Source organism: Schistocerca cancellata, chromosome 6 (assembly GCF_023864275.1).
Source record: "Schistocerca cancellata isolate TAMUIC-IGC-003103 chromosome 6, iqSchCanc2.1, whole genome shotgun sequence".
Taxonomy (NCBI): Eukaryota; Metazoa; Arthropoda; class Insecta; order Orthoptera; family Acrididae; genus Schistocerca; species Schistocerca cancellata.
In genome coordinates, this window is record NC_064631.1 from 74,835,852 (window position 1) to 74,852,763 (window position 16,912).

Here is a 16,912-nt window from a genome sequence, read left to right on the forward strand (position 1 = left end):
GGGTAGGTGGAATATGCTTCAGGTGACTTCATTTCCACAATCACCGCTACAGCCATCTACCTCTACATCTGGGAACATCCAGCAGCTTTTCATCAAGCCGTAATAGATGATGTGGTGAAACTCTAAAGTAAAAAATTCTTTCTTAGCTTTCCAATCAACTTTGTGTATTTTTGAACTCTGGATGCCGCAAGTTAAAAAGGGCTTCACCTGTTTCATACTTTCTATTAATTTTGTAGTTGTTGGAACACTAATTCCGTTAATTAAATTATTCAAAAGTAAAAATAGTTCCTATTGCCCGTATAGTGTACGAAACATTTATTTTCCTTCACATATTCACTCTTCAGTGCTTTATAAATCACTTCACGCATTTCTGGAATTATTTTGGTTAATGTGCAATGTGATGCTCGAGTGCTATGTTGTAAACCAGTATCAAGAAATCGCTGTGTCACAGTTTGCCTGTTTTCTGCACATATAGCATTTCTGAAGAGAGTATTGTGTTTTATAATATGAGAAGGAATTTTACTGAGAAAATACTAAAATACACACTCATCCATCTGTAAGTAATTATATATGACTTGACGTGTTCAACTTGCAGCTCTCGTAACAAATTTTGCTGAGTGCTTTTACCATCTCAACTTAAAACCTATGGCTTCATCCAAGTATATTTCCTTTTTTTCCCACCACTTTTCTTCCAAATATACACTCAATGCAACTGTGGTATTAGCAACTATAGTTGTTGTTCACCAACTTGAAATTTGATGAAAAATATGACGAAACTGTAATACACAATTTAGGTGCCATGTCAAAGATCTTTGTCAAAGAAATTTGATGAATATTTGATCATATTTCTTTGTCAAAGAAATATGATAGCGTAATACTGGTCTAACCAAGTTGTTCCTCCTAATGGTTTTTAGTAGACTCTCTCTCTTCTGCCCTCAGCACTTCTTCATTTGAAAATTTGCCAGTTCAAGCAACATCCAAATTTTTCCTCCAAACATCAGTTCTCGAAAGATTGCAGTCTTTTCTTTTTAGCCTTCTTCAGAGTCCAAATTTCTGCCCCACACAAGCATAGGTTCCAAATGTAGCTCTTTGAGAATAATTTCCTGTTAGTGAAGGAGATACTGTTTGATGTCAGTAGTGTTCTTTTCTGGGTAAGTGATTCCAAGTCCTCCCTCCTCACAGGAGTATTTTAGCTTTAACAACCTTTGTACTTCTACCAGTTGCAGTAATGTAGTTTCTGAGGTACCTGAAGATAGTTACTTGTACCAGTTATTTGCTAACATGATTTTTGTTTTGCTAGTTTTTCTCGAATCTGCAACATTTAGACAGTTGTTCATTGAACTTTTGACAAATGGTGACCACACTATCTTCTTAAGTATTTTGAGAAATTGTTCAAGGCAGTTGCCAATTATTTCACTGCATTAGGAAATTAAAACTTAAGGCGAGTAATTTGTGTCTTAACAACTTTAAAATTTTTACATGATGAGATTAGTGAATACTTACAAAGTTTCAAATTGTAAGTGGTAATTCAAAAGGGATTATAAGGGGGTTTTGGTAAACAAACATATTGTGCCACAGATAGATAGGTTATAATTAGAGACCGGAGTATATGCATTTGCATATTGGGCTGCTTTTCATTGGTTATTGCATATTTTAACTAAAAACTAGTGACGATGCATATTTTCGCTCTACGTTTATAATATTTTAAAAATTTAGATGGGCGGTCTGTAGCTCAATCTACTTTTCATGTTGCATAGATTAACCGCAATCTGTCCGCAGCTCATGGTCGTGTGGTAGTGTTCTCGCTTCCCGCGCCCGGGTTCCCGGGTTCGATTCCCGCTGGGTTCAGGGATTTCTCTGCCTTGTGATGACTGGGTGTTGTGTGATGTCCTTAGGTTAGTTAGGTTTAAGTAGTTCTAAGTTCTAGGGGACTGATGACCATAGATGTTAAGTCCCATAGTGCTCAGAGCCAGCCAGTCTTAACCACAATCTAGATCTGCGTGCAATCACTAACTGAGAGGTGTGCTGCGTAGTGAAATCATTACAGATGAGGAACAGGAACAGGCAGGCAGAGTCATTGCTTCTGCGCCCGCGCCCCCCGGTTAATCCCCTCCGCTCTCATACCATACACGTCGGCAACAATTAAATTAAACTACACAGGGCTTTAGTTGCATGTCCATTGTTTCAGTTTAGCTTTCTATTTACTTGTGCACAGTGGAACGTGTTTACGATGTGTTGTGTAACGTGTTGTACACCATGCCACCCAAAAAAAGAATGTCATTTCGTGGATAGCTGGCCACCCTGGAACATTTACACATGATGGAATTGTTTTATATTGTTGAGTTTGCAAGAAAAATGTTTTGTGCAAAAAAAGTTTCAAATAGACCAGCATATCAAGACAAGTCTTCATATCACAGGAATACAGAATAAAGTACTACGACAACCCAAATTCTGACAACAGCAAGTTGCAGTAGCAGAGATTTGTCCAAAGATAAACAAAAAAGTTGGGTTAACAAGGATCTGTGTGAAGCATTCATTGCAAGCAATATTCCTCTTCACAGACTTGCAAACCCTCCCCTCAAAGGCTTCCTGCACAAATATTCCTTAAATGAAAATATACCAGATGAATCAACATTGCGTAAAAATCACGTATTGACAATTTATGTAAATGTTCTGGAAGAAATAAGCAATGAACTCAACGACAATATTATCTGGATTTCAGTTGATGAAACTGCAGACACTTGTGGCTGTTACATTGCAAATTTAATTGTTAGTGCTTTAAAAGAAGAGCCTTCTTCTTCCTATTTAGCAGCCTGCAAAGAACGTGAAAAAGTAAATGTATGATCACCAGATATGTGAATGAGGGTATTAGAAAAATATTTCCAGAATCTTCTACAGATGAAAGGGTGTTAGTGTTTATTTCAGATGCTGCTCCCTAGGAAAAGTTCTGCGAGTATTTTATCCCAATGTGATTCATGTGACATGCTTTGCGCATGGAGTATTTTGCCTTACTGAAGAAGTGTGTTCCACGTTTGTGAATGTAAATAAACTGATTTCATCCACAAAGAAAGTGATTCTAAAGGCTCCTGCTCGCATCAAGATCTACCAAGAAAAACTACCAAATGTACCTTTACCTCCTGAACCAGTGGTAACTCAGTGGGGTATGTGGGTCAAAGTTGTGTTGTTTTACAATGAACATTTCGAGGCCATTAGAGGGGCAGTAAACAACTTCAATAGTGCAGAGGCTTTGGCAGCTTGCCAGTACAAGTAAGCTTTTAATGATTCCGGTATTAAAAAACATTGCTGTGATTAGCATTCATTTTTCCCATATACCTGCAAGTATTAAAAAGCTTGAAACTCAAGGTTTGGCGTTGAATGAATCTATTCAGTTAGTGAATAAAATTATTCTAGTGAACTCCTCATTGCCAGAGGTATTCCCAAGAAAACTTAAACAAAAGTTTGAAAACATTTTAAATAATAACCCAGGCTTTGAGCCCTTGTGCCAAATTGATAGTTTTATTAATGGGATGGGTGACCTTTTACCAGAAACAATAAGTGCGAACATAGCACCCACATTCAGATACTGCCTAGTTGCCTCGGCTGATGTAGAATGGTCCTGCCCTGCTTTTAAAAATGTTTTGAGTGATCAAAGACTCAATCTTACTACCGAACATTTGGAACAGTACTTGGTCGTTTATGTTTACAATAGTAGAAAAATGTAAAATAAATTGTAAATGGTGCTTTGGTGCAATAGTATCAATTAAAAGTTAACGCTGTTCATAAAAATTCATGTTTGTATTGTGTTTTTTAAATAAAAGGAGTTTTTGAGCGTGCCCCTCTGCGTGCAATATATCTTTCAGTTGGTTCTGTACATATCAATTGTTTTACTGGGAGTCACTCTTATCACATCTGCTTGTTACCGACAACAACAGCAAAGAAAGAACAATTATTGAAACACTGTATGTGTCCACATTTTGCAAATTTTTAGAAAATAATCCTACAAAGGCCCTCTTCCTGACCTATACCAGAAAGTATTCAGAAAATGATATCAGCGTTCTATATATACCAATTTTTTGCATGGTCGGATTGATATGCACAGATTTGACTTTGAGATATAATGCATGCAATGACTACCATGTTTGTTTATTATTCGATCCTGCATATTTCAACACTTTTCATGCATTTTTAAGCATTTCTCATGCATATTTAAGGGTTTCCTCATGCATACAATCCAGTCTCTAGTTATAATATTGCACAGTATTTGTCATCAGCACAGTAAAGAGCATCTTTGTAGTGTAACCTATCAGCATGCTCTGCGAAATTTGTTCAACGGTGAAGCTCATAGTATAGATAAAGAATTGAAATGACAGTCACATGAATGGCATCATTAACCTTCAGCAAGGTAAAGGAAGTTGTAAATGATGATTGTACTATGAAATGAGGAATTACATTTTTGCACAGTGTTTGGCAGAGGAGAATGAAGGACAGTATATACTTTAGTCAAAATATCCACGGGTGTGCTGCTGGTCTATAGTGTCCAACGGGCACAATATTTCGGCGATCATACATGTCGCCATCATCAGGTGAACTGACGGACTGAGCTCCTGTGAACGTGCCGGCACGGAGATCCGTACGCTATGGCTGCTCAGAGGGAACTGGGTTCGGTCGCGGCGGCGGCCGATTTAAATACCCTCCGCCCGCGGCACGCTCCCTCCGCCGTCTGCGCCCCGCGCCACGGTCGCGCGGTGGAACAGATTGCGACGGCGTCTGAGATGACGTCGGTGTGATGGCTCTGTCCGCCGTGGTCGTCACAACTATACATTTGCTCGATTTACTCTTGATTAACCCAATCGCTGGTTCCCAAGCCTTGCTAAGATTATAGCCACAGTCACGGTTTATGAGGTCGTCATTGGTGCGAATTTCGATGGCCTCTCTAACAACGCTGTCCCAGTATCTCGACGTCTGTACCAGAATCCTCGTGCGGTCATACTCAATGGCGTGATTTTCCGACAAACAATGTTCAGCGACCACCGACTTGCTCGGATGCATCAGTCGAGTGTGCCTCTGGTGTTCACGGCATCGATCCTCGACGGTATGCATCGTCTGACCAATATACGACTTGCCACATTGACACAGAATCTGGTACACGCCGGCCTTCCTCAAACTGAGTTCATCTTTGGCGCTCCCCACCAGTGCACGTTCGTCATCTGGCCACATGGTATGGATAAACTCCTTGACTTCCTTACACATCTAAACTCCATACACCCCAACATCAAATTCACTATGGAGACTGAAATGGAGGGTAAATTACCTTTCCTTGACGTCTTGGTGAAGAGAAGGGCTGACGGCACCCTAGGTCATGGGGTGTATCGGAAGACAACGCACACTGATCTGTATTTGCACGCAGACAGCTGTCACCACCATTCACAGAGGAATGGGGTACTTAAAACTCTAGTACACATAGGGCGCGCACTATCTCTGACGCAGAGAGTCTACCCCAGGAATTGGAACACCTGAGAACTGTATTTCGAAAAAATGGGTACTCAGAGTGGCAGATTCAACGTGCTCTCCACCCAACCACTGCAGCACAACCTGTTGAGATGGATGAAGTCACGAGGGAGGAGGTAGGCACTGCATTTATTCCATACACAGGCGCACTCTCGGTAAAATCGCCCGGATTCTGAAGAAACACCAGGTCGGAACTGTGTTTTGTCCTCCAAATAAAACTCATGCACTGGTGGGGAGCGCCAAAGATGACCTCGGTTTGAGGAAGGCCGGCGTGTACCAGATTCCGTGTCAATGTGGCAAGTCGTATATTGGTCAGACAATGCGTACCGTCGAGGATCGATGCCGTGAACACCAGAGGCACACTCGACTGATGATGCATCCGAGCAAGTCGGCGGTCGCTGAACATTGTTTGTCGGAAAATCACGCCATGGAGTATGACCGCATGAGGATTCTGGTACAGACGTCGAGATACTGGGACAGCGTTGTTAGAGAGGCCATCGAAATTCGCACCAATGACGACCTCATAAACTGTGACTGTGGCTATAATCTTAGCAAGGCTTGGGAACCAGCGATTGGGTTAATCAAGAGTAAATCGAGCAAACGTATAGTTGTGACGACCACGGCGGACAGAGCCATCACACCGACGTCATCTCAGACGCCATTGCAATCTGTTCCACCGCGCGACCGTGGCGCGGGGTGCAGACGGCGGAGGGAGCGCGCCGCGGGCGGAGGGTATTTAAATTGGCCGCCGCTGTGACCGAATCCAGTTCCCTCTGAGCAGCCATAGCGTACGGATCTCCGTGCCGGCACGTTCACAGGAGCTCAGTCCGTCAGTTCACCTGATGATGGCGACATGTATGATCGCCGAAATATTGTGCCTGTTGGACACTATAGACCAGCAGCACACCCGTGGATATTTTGACTATCAAATACGCTGGGAGAAACTCAAGAATCACAGTATATACTTTGATCAACACCTAGAAGTCTGTCTGGCCTCTGTTGTTAAGTGAGAGAGAGAGTGCATCTGAAATCAAGAAAATTAATTTCCATTGGCTGTCACAATTATGCCAAAGGGCATGTGTCACTTGAGTTGTATACTGTTCTACAGATAAGATGTTAAAGCTTTCTCTCTTAGTCACCTGAATCGTTGTAATAATGATTTGTTTCTGATAACACTAGTTGGCAAATTTAAACTTTTTTCTGCATCTGGTTTGTAAATAAGTGGATTTACCTAATTTTGGGATGCTGAATACACTGGTAAAATTAGTTTTTCTCTACGATGTCACATTTCTTAGATACACAGCAGAATAAAAAATGGTAATAGGAAAAATTGACACAATTAAGTTAAACAAAAATACACATTCAGAATGTTTGAAAACAATACTATTTCGTATGTATATATGGGCATGGTGCCAATAAAAGGTCCAAATTAGTTTAGAAGATATTTTCACATTTAATCATCTTTGGTTTTTGAAAAAATGCGACGACAGAGCTCTTCTTTTGTTTGCTGTTTCATCACTCTTCCTAACAAGACCCTAGCAGTAGTCACCCATCACTGAAGGGTTCCAGTGGCCATGGTAACAGTGCTCCATGGTAAGAATGTCTTGGTGAAAGTGTTCACCTTGCTCATTGCTTACAGCTCCCAAATTTTCGGAGAAGAAATCCAGGTGAGAATGTAAAAAGTGAATTTTAAGTGACATTCTACACCGCGTGTTCTTACAGTTGTCCAACAGATCATTCACAGTGGTAACATAGTTTTTGTCTTTTCTGTTACATAAAAAGACCTTCACAATTGCTTTAAAAGAAGACCTAGCAGATAATTGGATATCTGTGAGTTTGGTATCAAAGGTTGGCTCTTTTAGCAATTTCCTTATTTGTAGTCCAACAGGTATACCCTCTTTCAGCTTTGCTTCTATTAATTTGGGAAACTTTTCTTTTAAGTGATTGAAGGCCTCATCTTCTTTATCCAGAGCTTTTACAAAGTTCTTGATAAGGCACAACTTGATATGAAGGGGAGGCAAAATGATTTTATTGGGGTCAACCAATGGGATATTGTTCACATTTATGTTTCCAGGAACAAATGGCTTCCTTATAGGCCATTCCTTGACTGTACAGTGATTCTCGGTGTTACAGCTGCCCCAAAGGCACAAAAAGCAGCAATATTTTGTGAATCCAGCCTGTAAAACCTGTAAGGAGTGCAACAACGTTTTAATCACAGAAAAGCTGCCAGTCATGCTCCTTATATTTGACTACCTTTAGCAGCAAAGCCATGGTTTCATATGTTTCTTTCATGTCTACTGTGTAAGCCATAGGTGCTGATGGAAATGCATTGCCATTATGCAGTACTGTTGCTTTCAAGCTGGTTTTACTGGAGTCAATAAATAGTTGCCACTCCTGTGGATTATGTTGTACACCTAGCAGCATCATCAGATCATTGCCATCTCTACATACATTGAATTCTGCATATCAAAATATTGAGTGAAGGAAGCACCTCTTGATTGAAACAGGAAATTTTTGTCCCTGGAGCTAGAAGGTTCCGTTGTTGCAGTCTTGACCCCAAGAGTTCAGCCTGCTGTTTTGAAAGTTGTAGACTGTGAACCAAATCATTCAATTCCTTTTGATTAAAGAGCTGAGGTGAAGTGTCATGATATTGAGGGCAGTACTTTTCTGTATGTTCAATATTTTCTGTTTCACTTGACATGGTGTCTGGTTACATGGCTTTCAAGATACAGACAGGAGCAGGCAACCCCTCATCATGGGGCACAGGCAAATGCACTGAAGATACATTTGGATACTTTATTTCATGTCTAGTTTTGCTTGAATATCCCAAAATATTTGTAAGAAAGAAGTAACAGTCTGAATAATGGTCTTTAGGCTTACACCACACCATCGGAACAGTGAATGGCATGGCTCGTGTTTTCCTTTCAACCACTCGGGTAAGGTTATAGTACAGGTTATGCAGCCAATATGAGGTGCAAAATTTTTATCTTGATCACCAACAGGGCACTCAAAATACAATTTATATGCCTTCTTAAACAAATTAGTGATTGGTTTTCTTTGGTCTTTTGGAGTGAATTTCCCACACACATAACAAAAGTTGTCGGGGTTGTTTAGACAGCAACGAGATTTACTAGTTGCCATTTTTCTTAGTGTAAGTTTTAAACACAAAAAGTTTGCATTATCTTTCACAGGAAACACTTAGTGAGGATCTCTTTCACACCACTGGACTACCACACCAACCATATACTGACAATTTGTAGATCTTTTAGTTCTCCTCTGCAAATCAAAAACAAACAATTAAACATCAAAACAGAAGAACTGCAAAAAGCAAAATACCGAATACAAAAAATGAGACCTTTAAAAACTCAAAACTGGTACATGCTAGATCATTTTGAAAGGGGTATTCAGATTCTACACACCAAAATACATACTAGTTGATGTATCACATCCCAGATGCAAAATGGCTGTTGACTAGTGCAATGGAAGACCAACTAAGAGAGAAACTTTTCTGTGAGATGTAGCTTCATTTCTGCAATTGGATACTGTCTTTACGTTCTCCCGTAAAATGTTTCTCAGTGGCATGTTCCAGTTGCTAGTTGTGTACCAATTGTTACCTTATCAGCAGGATATTATATCAAGTGATTGTGGTCATTTCTAGAATAATAACTTTTGCATTGTGTGTGTAACAAATGGTGGTCTTATCCCCCTGCGGGTTCGGGGGTTAGAATAGGCCCGCGGTATTCCTGCCTGTCGTAAGAGGCGACTAAAAGGAGTCCATCCCCCTCAAGGGGGTAGTTAGCATCTGCGTCCGGAGACGGACCGTTCCACGACCTATAATTGTGGTCTTTTTGATTTTTCACTTCTCGTTTCTTCCTTCCTTTGGTTGGTTCCTTTCTTTGTTCTTCTCCATCTCACTGTCTTCCTTACTCTTTCCCTTGCCTTCTTTCCCTTGCCTTCTTTCCCTTGCCTTCTTTCCCTTGCCTTCTTTCCCTTGCCTTCTTTCCCTTGCCTTCTTTCCCTTGCCTTCTTTCCCTTGCCTTCTTTCCCTTGCCTTCTTTCCCTTGCCTTCTTTCCCTTGCCTTCTTTCCCTTGCCTTCTTTCCCTTGCCTTCTTTCCCTTGCCTTCTTTCCCTTGCCTTCTTTCCCTTGCCTTCTTCTCCTTGCCTTCTTTCCCTTGCCTTCTTTCCCTTGCCTTCTTCTCCTTACCTTCTTCTCCTTGCCTTCTCTGGTCTCCGCCTCGGCGTTTGAGACAGTCTGTCCTCTCTCTCTTCCTTTTCCTCTTCTTCCTTCCTCCCTGTGCGCGCCTGAAGGCCGACCCACGCGTTTGCACGCGTAGCCAGTGACGGGGTAATGCGTAATTCCCCGCCCTGGGTAGACAAGTAAGGCACGCATGTACCCCCTGGTAAAGGCCAGGCCCAGGGAGGGGTGATTGCCTGAGCTGATACCTTCTGACCATGCCGATTGGTCCCTCCGTCTGTTTCTCGGGAGATGTGACCTGAGGTGTAAACATTCACCTAAGGTGGGAGTGCCCTCTGAGAGAGTCCCCATAAGGAAGGAGCGCGCCATCGGAGACGCTCGCAATCATGGGGGATTCCTCCGCAATGGATTTCTCTTCTTCTCTCTCGACTTCTGCCCACAAACGGAAACATGACCAGCCCCCAGTGACAAAGGTACTACCGCCTGCCCCACAGTTCCTCGTCGTTTCTCGATCCGAGGACGGAAAGGATTTTTCCTCTGTCAACCCTTTCGTTATCCAGAAGGGCGTAGATGCCATAGCCGGTACTGTTAAGTCTTGTAAAAGGTTGCGTAATAGTACCTTGCTACTAGAAACTGAGAGCGCCTTTCAGGCACAGAAACTGCTTCGAGCCACACTCCTGTACACGTTCCCTGTCCGGGTGGAGGCTGACCGAACTTTGAATTCGTCTCGTGGTGTGGTCTATACTAGATCTCTCGACGGATTGACTGACGACGAGATTCAGTCTTTCCTCACTGAGCAGGGCGTGACGGCTGTCCATAGGGTCATGAAAAAGGTCAACAATGACCTTGTACCGACCCGGACACTTTTCTTGACCTTTGATAGTGTTCAGCTGCCATAGCGCATCAAAGCGGACTACGAGGTTATTTCTGTTCGCCCCTATGTCCCGACACCTACGCGCTGCTACCAGTGTCAGCATTTTAATCACACTCGCCAGTCTTGTTCCAATGCGGCTAAATGTGTCACTTGTGGCAGGGACGCCCATGAGGGTGACTGTCCACCTTCGTCTCCTCGTTGTGTGAACTGTCAGGGTGAGCATGCAGCGTCCTCCCGCGACTGTCCCATCTACAAGGAAGAACGATGTATCCAAGAAATTCGGGTCAAAGAGAAAGTGTCCACCTCGGCTGCTCGCAAGCAATTTGCTAGTAGGAAGCCCACGCTGCTCCCAGCGGGTAAATTCAGTACTGTCCTCGCCTCTCCTCGGACTACCAGGGAGGTGGCAACCCAGACATGTGATCTGACCTTCAGCACCATGGTCGTCCGTTCGTCCAGTGCTAAGATCGTGCGGTCGACGTCTCCTCTTCCTCCCATCACCCCACAGACACAAGCCCCTTCATCAGCTTCTGTTAAGACGAAGACCCAGAAGTCAGATGCACGGGCCTCCAAGAAGGAACTGTCCCGTGCAGACTTCCTACGTACCTCAACCTCCCAGCCATCGACCAGTACTTCCACCAAACGACCTTCCAAGAAGGCTCATAGGAAGCACAGTTCTCCTTCTTCGCCACGGAGCATTTCTTCTCCTGCGCCACCCAGCGGTCGCCGCCCCAGGCCGTCATCCGTTTCGCCTGGCCGCACCGCTGGTAGCCGAACATCTGGCCGTTCACCAGCGGAGGAAGCTCCCCCTCCCGGCCATCTTACCAAGATGGCCGATGAACCTATAGAACCAATGGACGATGACTGTCCGCCTACTGATAGCGGCGGCAGTGCTCGCTCGAAGCCAGGCCCTCAGCGGCCTTCGAGGTGACACCTTCTTTCATCTTCCTTTTCTTCTTATGATGGCACTTATTCTCTGGAATATTCGCAGCATTCGCTCCAACCGAGAGGACTTGAAGTTGCTGCTCTGCTTGCACCGTCCACTCGTCGTAGCCCTCCAGGAAACGAAGCTACGCCCATGCGATCAAATTGCCTTGGCGCACTACACCTCTGTGCGTTTTGACCTACCCCCTGTGGTAGGTATTCCGGCTCATGGAGGGGTTATGTTGCTGGTCCGGGATGATATTTACTACGATCCCATCACATTGCACACCGGCCTGCAGGCAGTTGCCATCCGAATTACTCTCCCCACTTTCACATTTTCTTTTTGTACCATTTACACTCCATCGTCGTCTGCCGTTACCAGGGCAGACATGATGCAAACTATAGCTCAGCTACCTGCACCATTTTTGTTAACTGGAGACTTCAATGCCCACCATCCCCTTTGGGGCTCTCCAGCATCCTGCCCGAGGGGCTCCCTGTTAGCAGACCTTTTCAACCAGCTCAATCTTGTCTGCCTCAATACTGGCGCCCCTACTTTTCTTTCGGACACATCTCACACCTATTCCCATTTAGACCTCTCTGTATGTACTACCCAACTTGCACGCCGGTTTGAGTGGTATGCACTTTCTGATACATATTCGAGCGACCACTTCCCGTGTGTTATCCATCTCCTGCAGCATACCCCCTCTCCGTGCTCATCTAGTTGGAACATTTCCAAAGCAGACTGGGGGCTCTTCTCTTCCAGGGCGACCTTTCAGGATCAAACCTTCACAAGCTGCGATCGTCAGGCCCCACACCTCACGGAAGTCATTCTCACTGCTGCTGAATATTCCATCCCTCACCCTACTTCTTCTCCACGTCGCGTACCGGTCCCCTGGTGGACCGCAGCATGTAGAGACGCTTTACGTGCTCGTCGACGTGCTTTGCGCACCTTTAAATGCCACCCTACAGTGGCGAATTGTATCAGTTATAAATGATTACGTGCGCAGTGTCATCGTATTATTAAAGAAAGCAAGAAAACCAGCTGGGCTGCTTTCACAAGCACCTTCAACAGTTTTACTCCTTCTGTTGTCTGGGGTAGCCTGCGCCGGCTATCTGGCACTAAGGTCCACTCACCAGTTTCTGGCTTGACGGTCGCGAATGACGTCCTTGTGGCCCCTGAGGATGTCTCCAATGCCTTCGGCCGCTTTTTCGCAGAGGTTTCGAGCTCCGCTCATTACCACCCTGCCTTCCTCCCCCGAAAACAGGCAGAGGAGGCTAGGCCACCTAACTTCCGCTCCTCGAATCGTGAAAGTTATAATGCCCCATTCACCATGCGGGAACTCGAAAACGCTCTTGCCCGGTCACGGTCCTCCGCTCCAGGGCCTGATTCTATTCATATTCAGATGCTGAAGAACCTTTCTCCTGCGGGTAAAGGTTTCCTTCTTCGCACTTACAATTGCATCTATTGAGGGACATGTTCCCGCATGCTGGCACGAGTCTATTGTCCCGATTCCTAAGCCGGGGAAGGACAAGCACTTGCCTTCCAGTTATCGACCAATCTCGCTTACCAGCTGTGTCTGTAAAGTGATGGAGCGAATGGTTAACTCTCGTTTGGTTTGGCTGCTCGAGTCTCGACGCCTACTTACCAATGTACAATGTGGATTTCGTAGGCGCCGCTCTGCTGTTGACCATCTGGTTACCTTGTCGACCTTCATTATGAATTTCTTGCGGAAGCGCCCGACCGCAGCTGTGTTCTTTGATTTGGAGAAGGCTTACGACACCTGTTGGAGGGCAGGCATTCTCCGCACCATGCATACATGGGGCCTTCGCGGTCGCCTCCCACTTTTTATTTGTTCCTTTTTAATGGATCGACAGTTCAGGGTACGTGTGGGTTCTGTCCTGTCAGACACCTTTCGCCAGGAGAATGTGGTGCCACTGAGCTCAGTTTTGAGCGTCGCTCTCTTCGCCATAGCGATCAATCCAATAATGGATTGCCTCCTAACTGATGTATCAGGCTCCCTTTTCGTGGACAATTTTACCATCTATTGCAGCGCGCAGCGTACATGTTTCCTGGAGTGCTGTCTTCAGCGTTCTCTTGACCGTCTTTACTCCTGGAGTGTCGCCAATGGCTTCCGTTTTTCTGCCGAGAAGACGGTCTGTATTAACTTCTGGTGCTACAAAGAGTTTCTCCCACCGTCCTTACGACTCGGTTCCGTTGCTCTCCCATTCGTGGAGACAACAAAATTTTTAGATCTTACATTTGACAGGAAACTTAGCTGGTCTCCACATGTGTCATATTTGACTGCCCGTTGTATCCGTTCTCTAAATGTCCTCTGTGTTCTCAGTGGTATGTCGTAGGGAGTGGATCGAACCGTCCTACTTCGTCTATATCGGTCGATCGTCCGCTCCAAGCTGGATTGTGGGAGCTTCGTATACTCATCTGCACGGCCATCCATCTTACGCCGCCTCAACTCCATACAACATTGGGGTTTACGTCTTGCGATCGGAGCGTTTTATACTAGTCCCGTCGAGAGTCTTCATGCTGACGCTGGTGAATTGCCACTCACCTACCGGCGGGATATACTGCTTTGTCGGTATGCCTGTCGGCTACTGTCAATGCCCGGCCACCCGTCTTATCGTTCCTTTTTTGACGACTTTCTCGACCGTCAATACGGGTTGTATGTCTCTGCCCTGCTACCCCCTGGAGTTCGGTTTCGTCGCCTCCTTCAACACCTTAATTTTTCACTGCCTGCAACCTTTCGAGTGGGCGAGAGCCACACGCCACCTTGGCTCCAGGCTCAGGTTCGCGTTCACCTTGACCTCAGCTCGCTCCCAAAGGAGGTTACCCCCGGTTCGGTCTACCACTCCCGTTTTGTCGAACTTCGTTCGAAGTTCATTAATATGACCTTCATTTATACAGATGGCTCTAAGACCAATGACGGGGTTGGGTGTTCTTTTATTGTCGGGGCACAAAGTTTCAAATACCGGCTCCATGGCCATTGTTCGGTCTTCACAGCTGAGCTCTTTGCCCTCTACCAGGCTGTTCTTTGCATCTGCCGCCACCGACATTCTGCTTATGTCATCTGCTCCGATTCCCTGAGCGCCATCCAGAGCCTCAGTGATCCGTATCCGGTTCACCCTTTCGTGCACCGGATCCAACGCTCTCTTCAGCAACTGGTGGACGTCGGTTCTCCGGTTAGCTTTATGTGGGTTCCTGGCCATGTCGGTATCCCTGGGAACGAAGCTGCAGATGCCGCGGCCAAGGCTGCGGTCCTCCAGCCTCGAACAGCTTCTTGTTGTGTCCCTTCGTCAGATTGTAGCAGGGTCATTTGTTGGCGCATTTTATCGCTGTGGCTTGCCGATTGGGCTGCACTTACGGACAACAAGCTTCGGGCCTTGAAACCTCTTCCCGTGGCTTGGACGTCCTCCTCCCGCCCTTCTCGGCGGGAGGAGGTCATTTTGGCCCGGTTATGAATTGGACACTGCCGGTTCTGCCATCGCCATCTGCTGACGGCTGCACCGGCGCCGTTCTGCCCATGTGGGCAATTGCTGACAGTCCGCCAAATTTTAACGTCCTTCCCGGATTTTAACACACTGCTTCTTGATCTTGGCCTGTCATGTAGTCTAGATGCCATTTTAGCGGATGACCCACGAGCAGCTGCTCGCGTTTTTCGTTTTATCAACTTGACCAACCTCTCTAAGGACCTTTGATTATGCTGTTTTTATTTAATCCTATGCCTGTCAGTCTGTCTTTTATCGTGTTTTGCCTTTTAGTTGCTGTTTTAAACTTGTGCCTCGCGGTGCATTCCTAACGTAGTCTGGGCGCTAATGACCATTGAAGTTGTGCGCCCTAAAAAAAAAAAAAATCATCTGCATGTGCATGTGGCAAACCAATAGTATAGTTTTCTTTGTACAGAACATTTTACGTAATCTCCTCAGGCCTGACTGAACTCATAGTCCCAAATGAAAGAGGACACCTAGTACTGAAATAATTGGATATTTTTAGCACTTTTCTCAGTATTTTTGTAAATTATATCATGAAATTAATTTTATTAAGTTCTCCAAAAATAGTTCTAACCTATTATTTGATGCAGCAGCTAGCTGTTATCTATTAGGTGTCCTAGAGTAACAAGCCAAAGGTATTATAAAAGGTGACAAATACAGTAATTATGGACACTTTCATTCTAGCATCACTGCAGCTTTACATTCTAGTTCTGACAAGGACTTTTTTTTGTACCACCTGTTTAACCTTTCATGCTTCATTGGAAAACTTTTATGTTAAGTTGCTGTAATTAGTTGATGCTGCAATCTGTTTGGTTAAAAATACAGAATGTGTTTAGTTATTTGTTTATTTGCAGATAGTTGGCTGTGCTGTCTCTTTGTTCATTATATCTCCCCAAATGACAGCAGGTATGATGGTTGTGATCCCTGCTGTAATTGTAACTGGGACATTAATTGGATCTGTTCTGCGTAAGATGTCTAAGCAAGCTCAAGAACAGGTGAGTTTTCTGTTGCTGTTATAATTCACATTTTCATGGAGTATACAGTTTTTAATGTTGGCTTCTCTTCAAACAGGCAGCAAGAGCCACATCTGTAAGTGATGAAGCAATTAGTAATATTAGGACTGTAAGAGCTTTTGCAATGGAGAGAAAAGAATGTGAATTGTTCAATCAACAGATTGAAGAATCTCGCAAACTTAATGAAACACTTGGTCTTGGTATTGGCCTGTTCCAGGTAAGATATAATTGAAAAAAGATACCATAACTAATAAAGTTTGTACTGTCACAATCTATCTAGATTTAATATTTGATCCTGGTGTGTTTTTTATAACTAAATGATTTTAACATATATAACTTTTTTTACAACAGAAATTCATTCATGTATATTACCACTAAATTCCATCATGAAGGAAAGCCTTCAGAGGTGGGGGTGAGTCCAATTACACAATATCAGATAGAAGCAGTTCTAGACTAATTGTATAAAGTATTCTAACAACCAGTTATGAGTAGTGCTAATCTACTCAAAAGGTCAGATATGAGAACTACCTCTAAATTACTTACTTTTTGTATGTTTTAAATCAGAATGTGTAGCAAAGCAGCTACTTTGAAAAAAAGAAAGAAAGAAAAGAAAAAAGTCCACTGCTCTTTAACTTACACTACTGAGCTGTTCTTTTAATCAACTGCTTCATACTAAGTATTTATATAACATTATTTCAGAGAATGCTGTTGGCTGCCTATATACCAAAAAAGTTAAAACCTGCTTAATATAGTTACTTTGTTGTGTGTGCCTGTCATCCTGACAAAGAAAATAGTCAGTGTGAAACTAGTTCTGTTTGCTGCAATAAATTTAATGAACATTTTTTCCCTCCTTAGTTAGGTACTCTTGAAGTAATTAGTGGTTTTGGTGTCATGAA

The 16,912-nt window shown here is 44.1% G+C and overlaps 1 protein-coding gene across 2 annotated transcripts in view; it reads left to right on the forward strand.

Annotated features, from left to right (window-relative positions):
- LOC126191151 (mitochondrial potassium channel ATP-binding subunit) overlaps positions 1 to 16,912 on the forward strand; it is a 138,667-nt gene that overhangs the window by 72,851 nt on the left and 48,904 nt on the right. For both annotated transcript variants that reach the window (XM_049931912.1, XM_049931914.1), the window contains 2 exons: positions 15,858 to 15,998; positions 16,075 to 16,233. In XM_049931912.1, coding sequence (XP_049787869.1) covers positions 15,858 to 15,998; positions 16,075 to 16,233 — 300 coding nt within the window. The remainder of the gene's footprint in view (positions 1 to 15,857; positions 15,999 to 16,074; positions 16,234 to 16,912) is intronic.